General features: G+C 39.0%; 1 protein-coding gene across 2 annotated transcripts in view; it reads left to right on the forward strand.

Annotated features, from left to right (window-relative positions):
• Nucleotides 1–18,221, forward strand: part of ITGA4 (integrin subunit alpha 4) — a 93,198-nt gene that overhangs the window by 8,554 nt on the left and 66,423 nt on the right. For both annotated transcript variants that reach the window (XM_040475550.1, XM_040475551.1), the window contains exons 3-9: nucleotides 11,275–11,381; nucleotides 11,478–11,607; nucleotides 13,572–13,639; nucleotides 14,891–15,020; nucleotides 16,587–16,672; nucleotides 17,584–17,646; nucleotides 17,736–17,873. In XM_040475550.1, the coding sequence (XP_040331484.1) occupies nucleotides 11,275–11,381; nucleotides 11,478–11,607; nucleotides 13,572–13,639; nucleotides 14,891–15,020; nucleotides 16,587–16,672; nucleotides 17,584–17,646; nucleotides 17,736–17,873 (722 nt within the window). The remainder of the gene's footprint in view (nucleotides 1–11,274; nucleotides 11,382–11,477; nucleotides 11,608–13,571; nucleotides 13,640–14,890; nucleotides 15,021–16,586; nucleotides 16,673–17,583; nucleotides 17,647–17,735; nucleotides 17,874–18,221) is intronic.

Below are 18,221 nucleotides of genomic sequence, written 5' to 3' on the forward strand. Positions count from 1 at the left end.
TGTGTATGTGTATGTGTATGTGTATGTGTATGTGTATGTGTATGTGTATTGGGAGAGGGACAGTCTTGTAGGACTAAGTCCTTAACCTGTGGGATTGGGTGCAATCTCTGGATAGATAGTGTTAGAATTGAGTTGAATTGTAGCTAGTGAATTGACCCAGCTAGTGACAGAAAATTGCTTGTTGGTGGTGTAGAAACCACTCTTCCACCCCCACCCTCTACAAAATGGAATTGAATGCAGAATCCTTCGTAGGGCATTAGGGTTTCCAAAGGTCCCCAGATGACACCAGTATTCATCCATGGTTTTGAACAACTGGAGAAGAAAAGAGGAGCCTGAGAAAATGACTAAGAAGGAAGAGCCAAAGAGGTAGCAAGGAAATCTGGTCAGTATGGCATTATGGAAGTCAAAAGGTGAGAGATCTTGAGAAGAGATGAGTGATTGGCAGTATCGAAAGTTGCCAAGAGGTCAAGCAAGGTAAGAACTTAAGAGATTTCATTGAATATAGAGAGAAACTGTTCATGAATAACCTTTTGGTTAGACCAGTTTTAGTGGTGAAGCCAGACTACAGAGAGTTGAGAAGTGAGGAGCGAGAAAATATTGGTAGCAGGTGTCAACAACTTTTTTTTATCTGGTTTCTTCCTTCATTGATTAAACACGTTTTATTGGTTACTTATGCCAGGTACTGGGAATACAAAGTTGAGTAAGACTTTGAAGCTAACAAAGAATTCAGTTTAAATGACGAGAGACAGGTAAACGTTAGATCATTAATTATGAGAATATGCAATAAACGTGATGATGGAGACACAGTGGGGAGAGGAAATTGTTTGGGTGATGAGAGAAGGGTTCCTGGAAGAGCAGATACCTGAGTAGTTAAGCCAGTTCTGACCAGTTTTGACGAGAGTGTAGGAAAAGCTCAATAAATGTGAAATGGATGGATACATTTCTCAGATTTGGGTGATTCCTCTGCTGCACATGTGAGCATCATCCCAGGAGGTCTGGGCCAGCCTTGGTTTCCAGAGATTCTGCCTGCTCATACCAGGAAATCTAAACAATAATGGGCACTCCTGAGATAGGGAGCTTGGAACTGACCATCTTTAAAAACAGGGCTTTTTTTTTTTTTTAAAGATAGCTGGAAGCATCAAAAGGGACCATGGAAGTGGCCTTACAGGTGGTCAGTGATGCAGTGTGTTTGTTCTGATATCTGATGTCTGTTCTGTTAACCCCCAAGAATTGGGGGGGGGGGAAGGAATCTTTTTCTTGTAAATTATTTGAAATACTATAATTCACAATAACTACATTCAGAAAGAGTAAGCATGCAGACTTAGTTGTTGAATCTCTTTTATGGGAAATATTGTGTGAAATGGATTAGAGGTGCCCTTTTAACATTACACCCTATATAGATTCTTTCAACGTATACGCTACATTTGTGAAATCATTCTAGGTCTACCTCACCTGATACCATTCTTGGTTTCTTGTGAAAGCTTTCTACTATTCTTGAGCACATCACTTTGCCTACAAACCGTTGTCTCCGTAACATCTTATCCCATCCTTTAAACCTTGGACAGAGACATGTCTTCTGACATCCCTAACTCCTCATCTCAGTCTGACCCTCTACTGGATGATGCCTGACTGACTTTTCTTTCATGTACTTCAGACCTTGCATCCTCCGGACCTCCTCCGTCCTACCGTGTAAATTCCAAAACCAAGCACAGTGATTCGATATTGACCACCTACCATTGAGTGAGGGCAGGTTTTCCTGGAGGTTTTGTCTTTGTTTTTGTTTTCTATTTTACACTTTTGTATTGTTCTTGTTTCAAAGACACTCAAAATGGTATCCGTATATTAGTGATAGTCTTTCAGATGAACCCCTAAGTCCAAGAGATGAATTGCAAACCATGGAAATAGAGAATTTTCTTTCCTTATTTCCTAATATTGGAAATTAGTGTTATAATAGTAGGTTATTATAGACAGTGAATTAGTATAGGTTTATTAATGACATCAATATTTGGATTCTTTCCCTGCTTCACAGGGAAAAGTACTAATAGCAATCATTGAAGGGTAGTATAGGGTGGCGGTTGACAGCATGGACTTGAATCCTTCCTTTCCCACTTTGAGCAAGATGCTTAATCTCCCTTTGTTTCAGTTTCTCCCTCTGTAAAATTTGGATTGTGATAATAACCATGTCTGCTCATAAGGCTATAATGAAAATTAAATGAGTTCATATATGTTTGCATGTATTACAAGAGTGCTTGGGTATATAGGAAGCATTTTATAAATATTAGTTGTTGTAGTAAGACAACAGTGCCTCTTTAAATTATGCTCACCAAATGTATCAGTTGTGGTACACTTTTCTGCTGTAGTTAGTAAAAAATAAAAATAAAAATAAAACTTGTTTAGGTTTTCTGTAGGAATTTGAAGACGTTTGGGCCTAAAGTCCCTGGAGGAGAACCCGAACCTAGAATTAAGCTCATAAGTGACCTGGTTTTCTAGAACTTTGAGGTCTAGTGATGACTCAGGATCAAGCCAGATTTATAAAATTGCAACCCTAAAACTTGGCTCTTCTGCTTGGGGACATCCACCTCTTTCTGAATACAATAAAGTAAAATAAATAAAATTATAAAGTAAAAAAGGGCTATTAAATAAAATGAAACAGAAGACTCAAATAGCAGGCTTTTTCAGCCCTATGGTTAGATCAGCCCTGTCTCACCTAAACTGAGTGTGATGATCAGTCATTGTCAGATATGGACCAGGAAGCCTGAGAATATGGCGTGTAAATACGTGTTTTCCCCGAAAGAAAATACTTTGAGACTGGTTTCTAATTTTGGTGTTTATTTTGATATCTTGCCTCTTGTTTGCTTATTTTTATATCTTGACTCCAGACAAGCTGGAGGAAATGGTCTTGGAAGTTCAGTACTCTCACATCCCATATCATCTCTAAAACCTGGATATTTTCCTTTTCATGACTCAAAATTATTGTTATTGCTACTGAGTTCATAAACATCACTGTTATCTTTTAGAAGCATCATCACCACATCTTATTTGGTGTGTGGGAAAAGTACATAGTTTAATATAGTAAAAAGAATGGATTTAATAGTAATTATAATTTGATAAGAAAAACTAAAAGGGGCCACTTGGCTTAAGGAGCAGAAGGCCGCTGATCAAATCTCACAGCACTGTGAGCGCCCTCTGCTGGTGAAGTCCAAATCAATGTAATGTGGGGGGATGTTGGGGAACAGAAGCATTTCCCATTTAATGAACACCTACTAGGTACCAGGCAGTCTTGTATCTGTTAAGAGTAAATTTTATATAATCCTCATAACCCTCCAATGGTATATTTTATACTCTTCATATTTGAATTGAATTTTTCAGTTTAATCCCATATGTTTTTCTGATATTCTGAATTTAGGTAGAGGAAATAATTATGTGATTAATTTTACTCGATAACTATTGCTTCTACAAATAAAGATATGCTGAAGAAATGACTCTTTATACAACAGAGAAGAGAACAATGTTCATCCATTCTTCAGGATTATTTAAGAAAAATTTGAAAAATACAGGACTCATCTTTCAATGGAAAAGAACTTCAACTTAAAAAAAAAGTAATTGGGGGCACCTGGGTGGCGGAGTCGGTTAAGCGTCCGCCTTCAGCCAGGTCACGATCTCACTGTCCGTGAGTTTGAGCCCCGCACCAGGCTCTGGGCTGATGGCTCAGAGCCTGGAGCCTGTTTCCGATTCTGTGTCTCCCTCTCTCTCTGCCCCTCCCCCGTTCATGCTCTGTCTCTCTCTGTCCCAAAAATAAATAAAAAACGTTGAAAAAAAATTTAATAAAAAAAAAAAGTAATTGGTGGGGGAAGGGCTTTCAATATTTTTCTGAAACTTAAAATTAACATCACATTTTGGAAAGGTCAGATAAATGTGTATGTTGTTGTAGTATGGAGAATGTCAGACTGAGTGCTTCCCCTAACGGGGAAGCCACAGCAGTGTGACGCAGGCAGATAAACCAAACATGTCATTGCATGCAAAAGTCCCAGGCTCTCTCACTCACAAAGTATTTCACCCAAGTTCTCAACAAGTTATAGAAAGAAGAACTTGGGGTCTGATCTTTCCCCTTGGGCCTTCTTCAGTGGAAATGCCAACATACTGAGAACTGATCCAAATTGAGGAAAAGGGCGGGATGAGATAGGGACTAAGTCAGTGACATTTTTTTCTTGAGCACCAGACAGTTGACTCAACACTCTATGGGCAGGTTTGTGGTATTTTACACATTTGAAGCTGAAACAAAAGATTTAGAAAGTGAAATTGATCTCAGTTAATTCACGCCTCTGAAATATTTGTATACGCCATAGAGTAGTGTGAAATAACAGAGGTCTTCGATTTCTGACAAGTTTTTGACTTTTGTATTCTAATCTTTTTCATTTATCAGCCCCATGGATTCAAGGAAGTTACCTTCCTTCTTTAAGATTCAATTTGCTCATCTGTAAAATGGGATTGATAACGTAGTCCTCTGCTGCTCCCGTGAAAATTAAATGAGTGAAATGTGAATGATAAGGCCTGACCGCGATGTGCCATAAATATTTTATGGAGGAGGATATATGAAAGGACATACATGCAGCTTAAACATGGTTAGCTTAATCCTTAAAGTAATAATGATGTCAACGTCAACTATCATTTGCGTGCTTCCTCTGCTAGGCTCTGACGCAAGCACTTCCTGGATATCTCATTTACTCCCCCAAATCCTCACAGAAACCCTCTGAGATAGGCATCTCCTGGAGGCCCCAGCTGATTCTCAGCCTTCAATCATCCTATTCCCAGAGCACACATTGTAAAGCTTTTCAAACCTGTAAATGTGGTTCCCCTTCAGACCATCTGTTACTGTCTTAATACTTAAGGGAGTTAATATTTCAGAGGAGAGACAGAGTAGTGAAGGAAGAAGACCTCTCCAAAGCTTAAATCCCTGAGAGTTTGGTGAAAATTTTGTAGGCATATCATCATTCAAGATTTGACGGTAAAAGGTATTACCTCCCTCAGCAGATACGTATTTCGCTCCTGCCTACTGTCCATAAGGTCCTGTTCTGTGGGAATGTTGCAGTCAACAAAATAGCCAACCTGCCTTCATGAGGTGACATTCAAGATTGAATATCTAGTCTTCCATGGTCTGTCATACTTTGGCACTTGAGCGATGATGTGAAAACTGGTGATACAAGTAACAACAAATACAGGGATGGTGATGAATGTACTTAACTGGCTTTGTACTAACAACCTTTATATTCATCTAACAAATTTAACTGCTCGTTCACATTTACACACATGTGGATTTACTGATAGAATATCAGCAGATGGCGGGGGTGGTGGTTCCTGGGGGGCTCAGTGGGTCTAACTCTTGATTTCGGCTCGGGTCGTGATCTCCCGTGCATGGGTCCAAGCTCTGAGTCGGGCTCTGTGCTGATAGTGGAGAACCTGCTTGGGATTCTTTCTCGGCCCCTCCCCTGCTCTTTCTATCTTAAAAATATATAAATAAACATTTTTTAAAAACCCAAATCAGCAGATAGAAATAAAAAAATTGAAGTAACAAGCACACTTCTTGTATGTTCCTTCACAAATGAAAAATAATGGAAAAAGCAAAACTAGCCTAATTTTTCGAATAAAGGATATGGTTTTGTGTGGTTTCGTGTTTTTAATATATACTGAAAAAATGCAATCAACGTTGCTAAGATTAGTCATTGTAGTTGTATAAAAGCATGGGGAATTATCACATGTTAATTTGGCTTCCCTCCTGTATGTGAAACCATGTAAAGTACTTTTTCAATTATGAAGCCGATTTGATTTACTAACAGTTTAGATTAGAAATGTATGAGCTGAGTTGAAAGCCTGCTTACAAATCATTTCAGTATGACATTTGGATAAAATATAAAGATAATCTGAGTTTATTTATGATGTTATGTCAGGGAAATTCACGAGAATTAACTTAACTCATGACAGTTCTAATAATAATCATTTCTGACACATTACAAATTCTGTATTTCCACAGGAAGAAAGTTTGCTTAACACTTGATATCCTATTTCAGTATCTAGCTGAAACCAAGGAGGACAAACAGCTAGTACTAGTATTTTGAAAATAGAGTATTTTCAGATACGATGTAGTCCAGGAGAAGGCACAGTCGTTAACATTGTAGAGCACAAGCCCAGTTACACACACCTGTCTGGGGAGCCTTTCAAAAACTCTATGTCTAGGACACATGATCTGAGCCACCAGAAAGTGGGGACCAGGTGTTGGTACTTATTGGGAACTCCTCCCTGGTGATCCTAATGTCCAGTCAAGGCTGAGAACCACGTGCTAGAGGCGTGAACTCAGGCAAGCAAGGTTAAGGGAGAGTGCCGAAGATGGTCCTGAGCATAGGCTGACGATGCAGAGGTCTTGCTTCTCCGACATGATTCTGCAAGCACTCCAGAAGACGAGGGTAAAAACTTCCTTGAGATGAAGAAAAGACCCAGAACAGCGATGATGACTGACAGGCTGTTTTTTTTTTTTTTTTTAACGTTTATTTTATTTTTGAGACAGAGAGAGACAGAGCATGAACGGGGGAGGGCCAGAGAGAGAGGGAGACCCAGAATCTGAAACAGGCTCCAGGCTCTGAGCTGTCAGCACAGAGCCCGACGCGGGGCTCGAACTCAAGGACCGCGAGATCATGACCTGAGCGGAAGTCAGAAGCTTAACCGACTGAGCCACCCAGGCGCCCCGACAGGCTGTTCTTTGAATGGATCCTGTCTTGAAACCAGTGCAGAGAGTAGCTTGGCAGGACCTTCGCTGTTGGGTGCTGCCTCCGGGGCAAAAGCAGTGTCTGGAAGTGGGAAGGAGAAGCCTATACAAATGTGAGTGTGTGTTCACTTAATGGAATTAGTTTTTATTTCTCATTTGAAAGAATAATTGTTTCATGACTTTGTGAATTTTCTTTCTGCCTATGCATTCATCCTTTCATACATGTCTCCCATTAAGATATGAAACACGAATAGAAGATACTTAAACTACCATGGAAGCTTTGAACTATTTTTTTTTTTAATGTTCATTTATTTTTTTTGAGAGAGAGCCTGCATGTGTGAGCGGGGGTGGGGGGGAGGAGCAGAGAGAGAGCGAGAATCTCAAGCAGGCTCGGTGCTGTCAGCTGAATCAGATACGGCTACAGGGCTCGATCTTACAAACCGTGAAATGGAGACCTGAGCCAAAATCAAGAGTTGGGTACTTAACTGGCTGAGCCACCCAGGCGCCCTGAACTGTGTTTTTAATTTACTGACCCATTTTCAGCACATGTTCCTGGGGTCTGTGTTGGGGGCGGGATAATGGTGAGCAAGATGTGGTCCTAGACGTGATGAACTAGGTTGTTAGTGACTAAGTTTGGGAAGTAGGCTAGCTGTGAATAAATAACTGTAGTTGTATTAGAGTTCTCCAGAGAAATGGAACCAGTAGGGTGGGAGGATAATAGGTAGGTAGATATAAGAAGAGATTTATTATGGGAATTGGCTCCTTCTGTTAGGAGGCAGAGAAAGTCCCATGATCTGCCCTCTGCAAGCTGAAGAACCAGGAATGTCAGTAGTGTCATTCAGGCCCAAGGCCTGAGCGGCAGCAGGCGGGAGGTGGGGCGTGGTTGGTGTAAGTCCAGAGGTCTGAGAGCTACACGAAGACGTGGAGAGAAAAACATTTGCGGGAAGTGACCTGGAGAGAGGTGGGAACATGAATTGTTTGGCTACGCTGGATGAAGCTCTGAGCAGTGATGATTCTGCCACGTCACCGGGTGAAGCTGATGCAAAGTGGAATCATCTGTGGTTCCAGGAAATGACTTAATGCAACAGTTTCTCTGGTTTTCGTTTTCATTTTTTTAACATTTATTCATCCTTGAGAGACAGAGCGAGGCAGAGCATGAGCAGGGGAGGGGGGGAGAGAGACACACACACGGAATCCGAAGGAGGCTCCAGGCTCTGAGCTGTTTGTTGGCACAGAGCCCAACGCGGGGCTCAAACCCACAAACTGCGAGACCATGACCTGAGCCGAAGTCGGAAGCTCAACTGACTGAGCCCCTCAGGTGCTGGTTTTCATTTTAAACTTGACGGAAGTTCACAGTTCACAGACGAACTTTTTGGCCATTTTTATCGAGCAACTTACAGGATATTTTGTGCAGCTCTGAATTACTGCATATTTATTTAACTTTGGGGTAGCAGCTCCAGAACGGTAAATTTGTTTCTAACTATTGGCTGTATTCAGTTGTGCAATCATGATGAAAACAGCGATCAGGTGTTATTTCTGACCTCCTTTCTCTCCTGTCCTTAATTTTCCTCTTGCTCAGGTGCCTTAGTCAACCACGTGGCAGTTTCACAAAGGCTTTGGTGTTTTCAGGGAAGATAGTTTATTTAGATGTCTATTGTAGTAATTAGGAACTTCACCTTCAGGTAGACAGAACCTACCATTTATCTATTTTTGACTTTGGCAAAAATAATGGGTAGTTCTTGTGAAAAATTTAAACTGGAAGTTGCATCACAGTGAGTTAAAATTTTGTGTTTGTCACTGTCTTTTTCACTTTTTTTCAATTAGGTTGGCATCATGTAGCCGTGCTAACTCTGTTAGACCTTACCCACCCAACACTCACAATGGTCTTTCTCCCTCTTTCTCTCTCCTTTTCTTTCTTTTTCCCTTTCTTTATTACTTTTAACATGGGGATCTTCTGTTTCTCCCTGGACCGTCTTTTATCAAGGTTTGGGCTGCAGCAGACCCCCTTTTCATTCCAGGTACACATTGCTTATCAATAGCATTATTTTTTCAGACCTATACTTAATCATTTTCAAGTCCAGTGCTCCGGGGAGCCGCTACCAAGATGTGGAAGTCTGGTAGAAAACTCTGTAAGAAGCCTGGCCAGAAAACCCTTATCCACATTCTATTGGAACAATATTCCAGACCATGAGAGTCAACTGGGGTAGTCTGGGCCTCACCTGGCCTTACTGAATCAGAACCTTCAGGGGAGCAGCTAGGAAACTTGGTTCAGTTCAGCTGTGTTGAAGGGTTTTACTGTTTGTCCTGAACAGCGTTTTGGAGAACAAATGTATACACAAACATCTTCCGATTCTCATTGAGACAAAATTTCCTCCTACTCAGGACATTGCTGCAAATAATTTCACTTTCAAAATACTAGCCTTATCTATGTACTTAGTATGAGTTTTCCCGGGAAGCTTTATGTCAAGGTTATAGGAGATGGAGTGCCTGATGATTTTGAGAATGGTCGCTATAAATATATGATAAAGTGGTACAAGTGACTAGTGTTAAGAGTTAAGTAAACCCAAGTTCCCCATCCTTATCCAGTTAAGCTGATGAAAATGTAATCACCTGCCTTTGGAATTCAGTTCAGGTGCAATGGAACTCTCACATGGCAATTGAAGAGGGTAGACCTAAGGTCAGTGAAAGGATTCCTAAGATACTACATCTTACTCTACCCCAAAATCACTTACTTTAAAGCATGTTAATAGGATTCTAGCTATAAAGCAAAGAAGTCACTCTAGCAAAAGAAAAAAAAATTATCATTGGGAAGATCCCTTTCTTTTGTACAGTTTAGAAGTGCTATATTGCCCATGAAATATTTGTTTGGTTTTCTGGCTATTCATGCATTTGCCGAAGTACCTTTTTAAATAACTTTTTTTTTTTTCTTTTTAGTTATTTTTGAGAGAGAGAGAGAGACAGAGCATGAACAGGGGAGGGGCAGAGAGAGGGAGACACAGAATCTGAAGCAGGCTCCAGGCTCTGAGCTGTCAGCACAGAGCCCAACACTGGGCTCAAACTTACAAACCGTGAGATCATGACCTGAGCTGAAGTCAAGAGTCAGACGTTTAACCGACTCAGCCAACCAGATGCCCCTAAATAACTTTTTTTTTTTTGTTTACTTATTTTTGAGAGACAGCATGCTTGTGAGTGCAAGCATGAGTGGGGGAGGGGCAGAGAGAGTGGGAGACAGGATCCGAAGCAGGCTTGTGCTGACAGCAGAGAGCCTGGTAAGGGGCTCAAACTCTAAAACCCTGAGATCATGACCTGAGCGGAAATCAAGAGTCCAGTTGGACGCTTAATGGACTGAGCCACCCGGGAGCCCCGCCAAAGTACCTTTTCATTTGTTTTATTCACTACTGAAAAAAAATCAAGTTTTCCAGTCTTTTTTTTTTTTTTTTAAATAGTCACAATAAACTAAATGTAAACTGTAGGGCAGTTTGTCTTCAATGCTAGGCATTATTAATGTGCTGCTAATTAGACACAGCCACTTTCCATGTGCTCAGTCATCACCTCCCAGCTTCAATGCTGGAACGTGACTTAAATTCTGAGGACCATATTCTTTTATTCCTAAAGTCTCAATGCAAGAAATGTCTTTAACGGTGCTCTGATAGGGGCGCACAGGTGGCTTAGTTAAGCGTCCGACTCTTGGTTTCAACTCAGGTCATGATCTCACGGTTCATGGATTCGAGCCCCACATCCAGCTTTGTGCTGAGGGTGTGAAGCTTGCTTGGGATTTCCTGTGTCCCTCTCTCTGCCCCTCCCCTGCTCATTCTCTCTCTCTCTCTCTCTCTCTCTCAAAATAAGTAAACATTTAAAAAAATAAAGTGTTCTGATAGCTTGTTCTTTAAAGTGTCTGAGGGTTGATGGAGGGAGGTGGGTGGGGCTGGGCTATATGGGTGATGGGGATTAAGGAGGGCCCTTGTGATGAGCACCTGGTGTTGAATCACTAAGTTCTACACTTGAAAGCAATTTTACCATATGTTAACTAGAATTCAAATAAAAACTTGAAATCAAAAATTTTAATATAAAAAAATGTGCTCTGGTAATGTTGCCTGTAATGCTAGCCAAATGGTCAAAACAAAGGCACGTTCTTTACCACAAATGACACCCTGTAATTGTATCTGCACAGCCTGTGTGGGTTTCAACTGGTCTCCCTGCCACCCTGTACCCCCTGTCGTGTTGGTTACCCGTCTCCTATATTGAGCCCATTGTTTCATGATGTTACCAGCTGGAGATGTTGTGTTCTACAAACACAAACCACCTGGTGAGAGGAAAGTTATGTTGGCACAGAGTAACTCACTGTCCCCCCCCCCCCCCCCATACTGTGCACTGAGTATAAGGTGATAGAGGAACAGGAGTCAAGGACGTTTTATATGTGGTGAAGGAGAAAACTTGGGGATAAGCATGTTTATTTTCTCTGTTGTCCTATGGTTTTCAGGATAACTGATGGTATTTTTCCCCCCCAAATACTGTAGGTAGCCCTACTGGAGAACCTTGTGGAAAGACTTGTCTGGAAGAAAGAGACAATCAGTGGTTGGGGGTCACACTTTCCAGACAGCCAGGAGAAAATGGCTCCATCGTGGTACGCTATTGGGATTAGTCCACTCAGAAAATCAGGGGATCAGATATTCTGGGTGTGATGTTCACATCATTTGATCTATGTTTGTGTTTTATTCAGGCTTGTGGGCATAGATGGAAAAATATATTTTATATAAAGAATGAAAATAAGCTCCCTACGGGTGTTTGCTATGGAATGCCCCCTGATTTACGAACAGAACTGAGCAAAAGAATAGCTCCGTGTTATCAAGGTAAGGAATCATTTTGGTACTACCTGGATCAAGAAAAACAAGTGAATGCCTTTAATATTTTTTTAATTTTCAATTTTGCATATGCAGAGAGAGGAGAAGAAATCTTATTAAAATAGCTGTATTTTTAACTACTCAAGGTATTTTTTATTCAATTGCGGTAGTGTGAGTGCAAAAAATGTGCTGTGTGCTTTTAGGAATAGAAATTTGTACGGTTACATTTGAGTAATTCTAGAATTTAGTTGATAATTACCCACTTTTGCACTAAACATATTTTGAACTCCACATGAATGAGTCTAATGTCCAGAATATAGAGGACACTTAAAATCATGAAATTATGATGAAAAACTTGAGATTGAGAAGTCTGGGAAGATGAAAACTGTTTAGATTTCTTGTTTTATCTTTAGCCTTCAAGAATATTTAGAAAGATTCAAGTGTAAGTGTAAGCAAATCTTTCCCACTCACTGTGTCTTTATTTTTTTAATTCACCAATCCCTTGTTGTTTCAAGGAATATATGTATCTTAACTTTGAAAATTTTTCCCATGAAAATTCTAGATTGTTAGGTAGCAGTAGTGTAAGCAGAGTTGGGACATTAACACCTGAAGTGAGCAAAATTAGGGGTGAATGTCAACAGAACATTAAAACCTATCTTAACAGAACTAAAATTCTAAAAATGTATCCTTGGAAAACTCAGAATTAAATATATATGCATTCCATTTTCCACTTTTTTTTTTTTTTAATTTTTTTTCAACGTTTATTTATTTTTGGGACAGAGAGACAGAGCATGAATGGGGGAGGGGCAGAGAGAGAGGGAGACACAGAATCGGAAACAGGCTCCAGACTCTGAGCCATCAGCCCAGAGCCTGACACGGGGCTCGAACTCACGGACCGCGAGATCGTGACCTGGCTGAAGTCGGACGCTTAACCAACTGCGCCACCCAGGCGCCCCCATTTTCCACTTTTTCTAACCAAAATGATCACTACAGTGTCCAGATAACCTTTCCCTTACCTGACAAAATTTTGACCATGCATGCAAATTCAGTTATTCTGTTAACTTTGGGGTCTTCTGTGGTATGGGATGTCTTGGAAACAACTCCTAATCTCTAATTGGCCTTTGGACATCCAAGAAGACAAAAGGTGAATTTTAAATTCTTAATGAAGTGAAACTCAGTCTAGTGTTCTGTATGTTTATCCTTCTCTTTTTCTCCGGGGTGTATGGTTGACACTTTAAAACCTTCTCAGAGTAGAATTTTGTGCTGTTGTTCAGTTATACCCAGCCACATCCTGCAAAACATTAAACTTACCTTGAACTTAAAACACCTAAAACTATGAGGAAATTTATTTTTAAAAAGGGTGGGGGGTATAAAAAGGAGTGAAAAATCATGCCAAGGACTATTAATTACAAATGACTTAATTGATTTAACTCTTCCAGTTAGCAAAGCCAAAACAAGGATGTGGGCCTGATTCTTCTATCGAGGTTTACTTACATCCGTTCCCTGGGAGAAGCAGAGCATTGTCTTCCCAGTAGGTTCCAGAAGCATCCAATTCATGGGTAGTGGGAGACCTGAGCTGAAGTTGGCTGTTCAACTAACTGAGTCACCCCAGGCACCCCAGGAAATCTATTTTAATGCAGACCTGGACTGGAAGACACAAATTCTACCCCTGTCTTAGATACTCACTTGACAATTTTTTTGAGTGTATGCTGCATGTTCTTTCCATGAGAAAGAGGCAGAGGTAGCTGTTTTTATTGCTATTTTGCAGGAATATTTTGGGGGATTAATATGGAAGAGATTTTTTATCTTAAATTTTATTAAAACTACTATCTTAAAAATGGGTTAGTATAAAATATAGACTCTAAAAGGTATGTTAGTAAGGATTTATAAGATAAACAAAATTATGCAAATTTTGTCTTTTTCAATGAAATCCTGAATTGTTTTTTGTTTTTTGTTTTTTTACTTCATTTTAGATTATGTGAGAAAATTTGGAGAAAATTTTGCATCATGTCAAGCTGGAATATCTAGTTTTTACACTGAGGTAACAGCTCCTAAAATACAGAATTTTAATTCCTAAGATTCAGACTTCTGGTTTACAGGTGTTACGCTTTATGGTAAAAATTGTATAACACCTAAATAATAGTTTTCTTAAATTTGAGTATATTACAGCTTAATTTTCAACACTCAATATTCAATGTATTTTGAAAACCGGTTAATACTTAAGATGGCTGTGTCACGCAAGACCAACTAAAAGTCTACACTAAAGAATATGCCTTGCATCAAAAATTTAATAAAAATAAAAGGAAGCTATTGTTATTTGCTTTAACTTATACATTTAAAATATTCAAATATGTTTTTAATTACTAGTTGAGGGGAAAAAACATATGAATCCACATCTTTCATTAAAATTATGAGAATTGAGAGATTGAAGAATTTAACATCCTTTTAAATTAGACGTATTCCGAAACTCTGTTTTTCTCTAACACTCCAGGCAGGATATACAATCAAAGATCACAGTTGTATTCAACTTCCAAATCTCCCATTTTACCTTCAAAACCCATTAGGAATTTCTGAATGTTTTCTGGATCTATGCAGTCAGACTATCAAGCGTTGAGTTAACAATTTCCATAAATATTACCTAAAAAAAACCACTTTATACTTAAATTGACCTTTTTATAAGGTCAGGATCATTTAGGAAATTTAGAAATATGTTAAATGGGTTTGATCGCTATAAGTTCTCATATTTCACCAAATATATCTGTTCATTCTGACTTTACTTTTGTTTCCTTTTCCTAAATTTGTATTTATCGTCAAATATGCCCCCAAGTTCCATTGGATTTGTTTTTTTTTCTAAGCTAACGTTGTTAAGGAAACTAGTCATTGACTCTTAGCAAATAGGAATAAATTAAATCCACTTTTTACTCTTTAGCAACACGTGACTATCTCCATAATAAGCACTAATGAATTATCCAGATGCGATTCACTTGATTAGAAACCACATTACCTGTCTCCCAAAAGCTTTCTCTAGTATTCCATGATTCTTTCTTCAATTTTAAGGTTCACTGATGAGTGTGAAGGGAGAGTTTCTTCTATGAGATTGTGCTTGTAGGTGAAAATTCATTAGCTAGCTTCTCTGGCTTTTTTTCTGATATGTTTTTAAATTCATAAAATGCTCAGATTTTAGAAATGTATTATCAAAATGTATTCTTGTCACTACTTAAAATGTATATTTGGAGGAGGTTTTGAGTGGATTAAACTTTGAAATGATGATAAATTGTTTTTTTTCTTACAGGATTTAATTGTGATGGGAGCCCCAGGATCATCCTATTGGACTGGCTCTCTTTTTGTCTACAATATAACTACAAATAAGTACAAGGCTTTTTTAGACAAAGATAATGAAGTAAAATTTGGAAGTTATTTAGGTACTGTAAAAATGGACAAACTCCAGTCCTTTAGGTCTTATAGATACTATTTCTCGTACTTATGATTACTAGTCTCTTCAAAAGATCAAAATGGCCAATAGCAATTAAAGAGTTTATAAACTGTCACTTTAAGGATATAATCGATGAAACTTTAACTTAATGATTGTAATTATATATGTTAAATATTAATATTTACTTGTTAGACTAGAGAACTGGTTTAGTTTAGTCTTACAAGCTTGTATCTTGATGCAGTAAACATGTTATCGTAAAGGTTGCATCTATTGAGTGCTTACCGTATCCAAGGAACTTTTGTTTTTAAGTTTATTTATTTGAGAGAGAGAGAGAGAAAGAGAGAAAGAGAGAGAGAGAATGAACATGTGGGGGAGGGACAGCGAGAGAGAAGAAGAGCGAGAATCCCAAGCAGGTTCCATGGGCTCTGTGCTGACAGCAATGTGGAGCTCAAACTCACAAACCATGAGATCATGACCTGAGCCAAAATCAAGAGTCAGAAACTCAACCAACTGAGCTACCCAGGCGCCCACCAAGGAACTTTTATAGGCATTGGACACGAATTCATTGAATCATGTATGAGTAAGTGTAGTTTCTTAAAGGACCAGCTGAAAGTCAGTGGGACTATCGACAGCATTCTACACAATGAGTAACATTATGAAGCATACGGATCTAAAAACAGCTCATTGACCTTAGCCTCATATGTTCTTAGAAAATATTTCCCAGAGTTTATTCTTGTCTTTCTCCTTCCTCTCCTCTTCCTCCCCCTCCATTGCCTCCTCATGCTGTGTAGTAGGACACTTTATAGTCTGTATTTCTACAGAAACCCAAGATTTCTCAGCATTGATTCCTGTTACTGTAAAAAGGGATGCTTTTCCCATAGCTTTTTAGAAAATACAGATTTGTTAATCATATGTGCTTCAAATGTAAGCAACCTATACTCAGAAATAATTACAATAAGAAAAAGCGGTGTTATTTTTCCCATTCATACAGTAAGAATTCTTTTTCAAACAGAGGGAATTTGCTTACAATTCAACATTTACTTGTTTGTGGTTGAAGTATATCTTGAAGTATTATAAGAAATATAACTTAGCATTATGCCTTTTGTCTTATAACAAAATATCTTACCATTTGTGTCCTCATATGGTTTTATCACTGTAGGAAGATTCCATGGTGAAAGAGTTGAAGTTCAGGGAGTTTTTGCTTAAAGTTTAACATGTTAAATTTTAGATCTCTAAGATATTTCACTTGTAATGCTAGAAGCTAGCATATTCTGGTACTACATAGAGACCAACAGACCAGATGTAAAAGTGCTGTCTTTAATTTCTAGGACTTGGAAATGAAAGCCATGTGCCTAGCTTCATAACACAGACTAATAATTGCTTAAAGCATATGATAAATGAGCAGTTTTGAATATTGCTATGCTAAATATTCTTAAAACCGTTTAGTGTAGTCTTTGGAATTCAGTCTCATTTGATTCTGTGAATGGATTTATGATGATATATTTTACCCATTGCAAATAATGATTCCCATGGTTGTTGTCCACTTTCTTTGAAGGCTACTCAGTTGGAGCTGGTCATTTTCGGAGTCCGCATACTACCGAAGTAGTTGGAGGAGCCCCTCAACATGAACAGATTGGTAAAGTAAGAATTACATTTTTACATTAATTCTTGACAAAACTTCAAGGAAACTGCATGAGAGAATGAGATACTAAAGGAGAAACTGCAACAATTCTAAGGAATGAAAACTAAAAGTGATGAGCTGTGCACTGCCTTTTATGGTGAAAGTTGTATGGCTTTTAGATTAAATTTAACAGAAAAGCTTAAAGGAAAATTCTGAAAGTCAAATTGAGGCTTTTCTTTCTTTAAAAAATTTTTTTTTAACATTTTTTCATTTTTGAGAGAGACATAGTGTGAGCGGGGGAGGGGAAGAGAGAAGGAGACACAGAATCCAAAGTAGGCTCCAGACTCTGTGTTGTCAGCACAGTGCCCGATGCAGCCTGATGCGGGGCTCAAACTCATGAACAATGAGATCATGATTTGAGCCAAAGTCGACGCTTAACCGACTGAGCCACCTGGGCGCCCCAGAGGCTTTTCTTTCTTGTGAGTAAATTGTTTTTGGGGAAAAAAAAAAGATCTGAAGATGTCTAGGGAATATATTTACTGGTTACCACGTTTCTAGGTGAAGGGATATTGAGCGAGCTGTATGTTTTGTGTAAGACCAGAAAGAATCAGATGTTCTTTCTGGTTCTGGGTTTTTGTTCCATTTTAGTGTGGACATCACTAAACTTTTCTGAGCCTTACTTTGGAAAGTGAGGCAAGCAGCACTTTGTGCTCTAAGGGATCAAGACCGTAGTCCCTGAGAAGATAGTTCAAGGAAGGCATATTAATGTGAATGTGGTTCCCTAAAGCTTTTGAATTACACCCAAAAGGATTTTTTTTTTAACTCTTTGGGCAGTTACAAGTTGTGAACGTTGATGTTTTGATCACCTGAGGATTTTTTTTTTTTAACGTGATAGCAGTCTCAGTTTTTCTAACTCTGTTCCTAATTGCAGGCATACATATTCAGCATTGAGGCCAGAGAACTAAACATCTTACATGAAATGAAAGGTAAAAAGGTAATGTCTCCACCTTTGGTATCACCAAGGGCTTTCGTGAATCACCCTGCTGCTTTTCTCAGTGACGGGATCTGGTTTGTTTTGGGCAGCTTGGCTCCTATTTTGGAGCTTCTGTCTGTGCCGTGGACCTCAACGCAGACGGCTTCTCAGACCTCCTCGTGGGAGCTCCCATGCAGAGCATCATCAGGGAGGAAGGCAGAGTGTTTGTGTATATCAACTCTGGCTCAGTAAGTCCAATCACTCACCAGCTACAGGCCGTCTATGATATTATGATACAAACTGAAGTTAGTTCAGGCTTCTGAGGCTATAGATTCTTAGGCTTATTTTACCGATGAAAGTAGAAACTCTGCTATTGTACTAATGCTCTAAAAATGAAATGGAACATTCTGGTGGATGGGAAGCTGTCCCATTTTGACATTCCAGAAGTAGGAAATTAGTTGTTCTGGTGTTTTTCTACTGACATCTTGAACTTCAAGTAAAGTTTCTTTTAGTTTTCTTAAATGCAAATCTCATTTGAAAGAATGATTTTTATCTTTCCCTCAAAATGTAGATTTATTATTGGTTCTGTAGTGAAT

The sequence above is a fragment of the Herpailurus yagouaroundi genome, unplaced genomic scaffold (genome assembly GCF_014898765.1).
Source record: "Herpailurus yagouaroundi ecotype Mexico unplaced genomic scaffold, PumYag 140, whole genome shotgun sequence".
Classification (NCBI taxonomy): domain Eukaryota; kingdom Metazoa; phylum Chordata; class Mammalia; order Carnivora; family Felidae; genus Herpailurus; species Herpailurus yagouaroundi.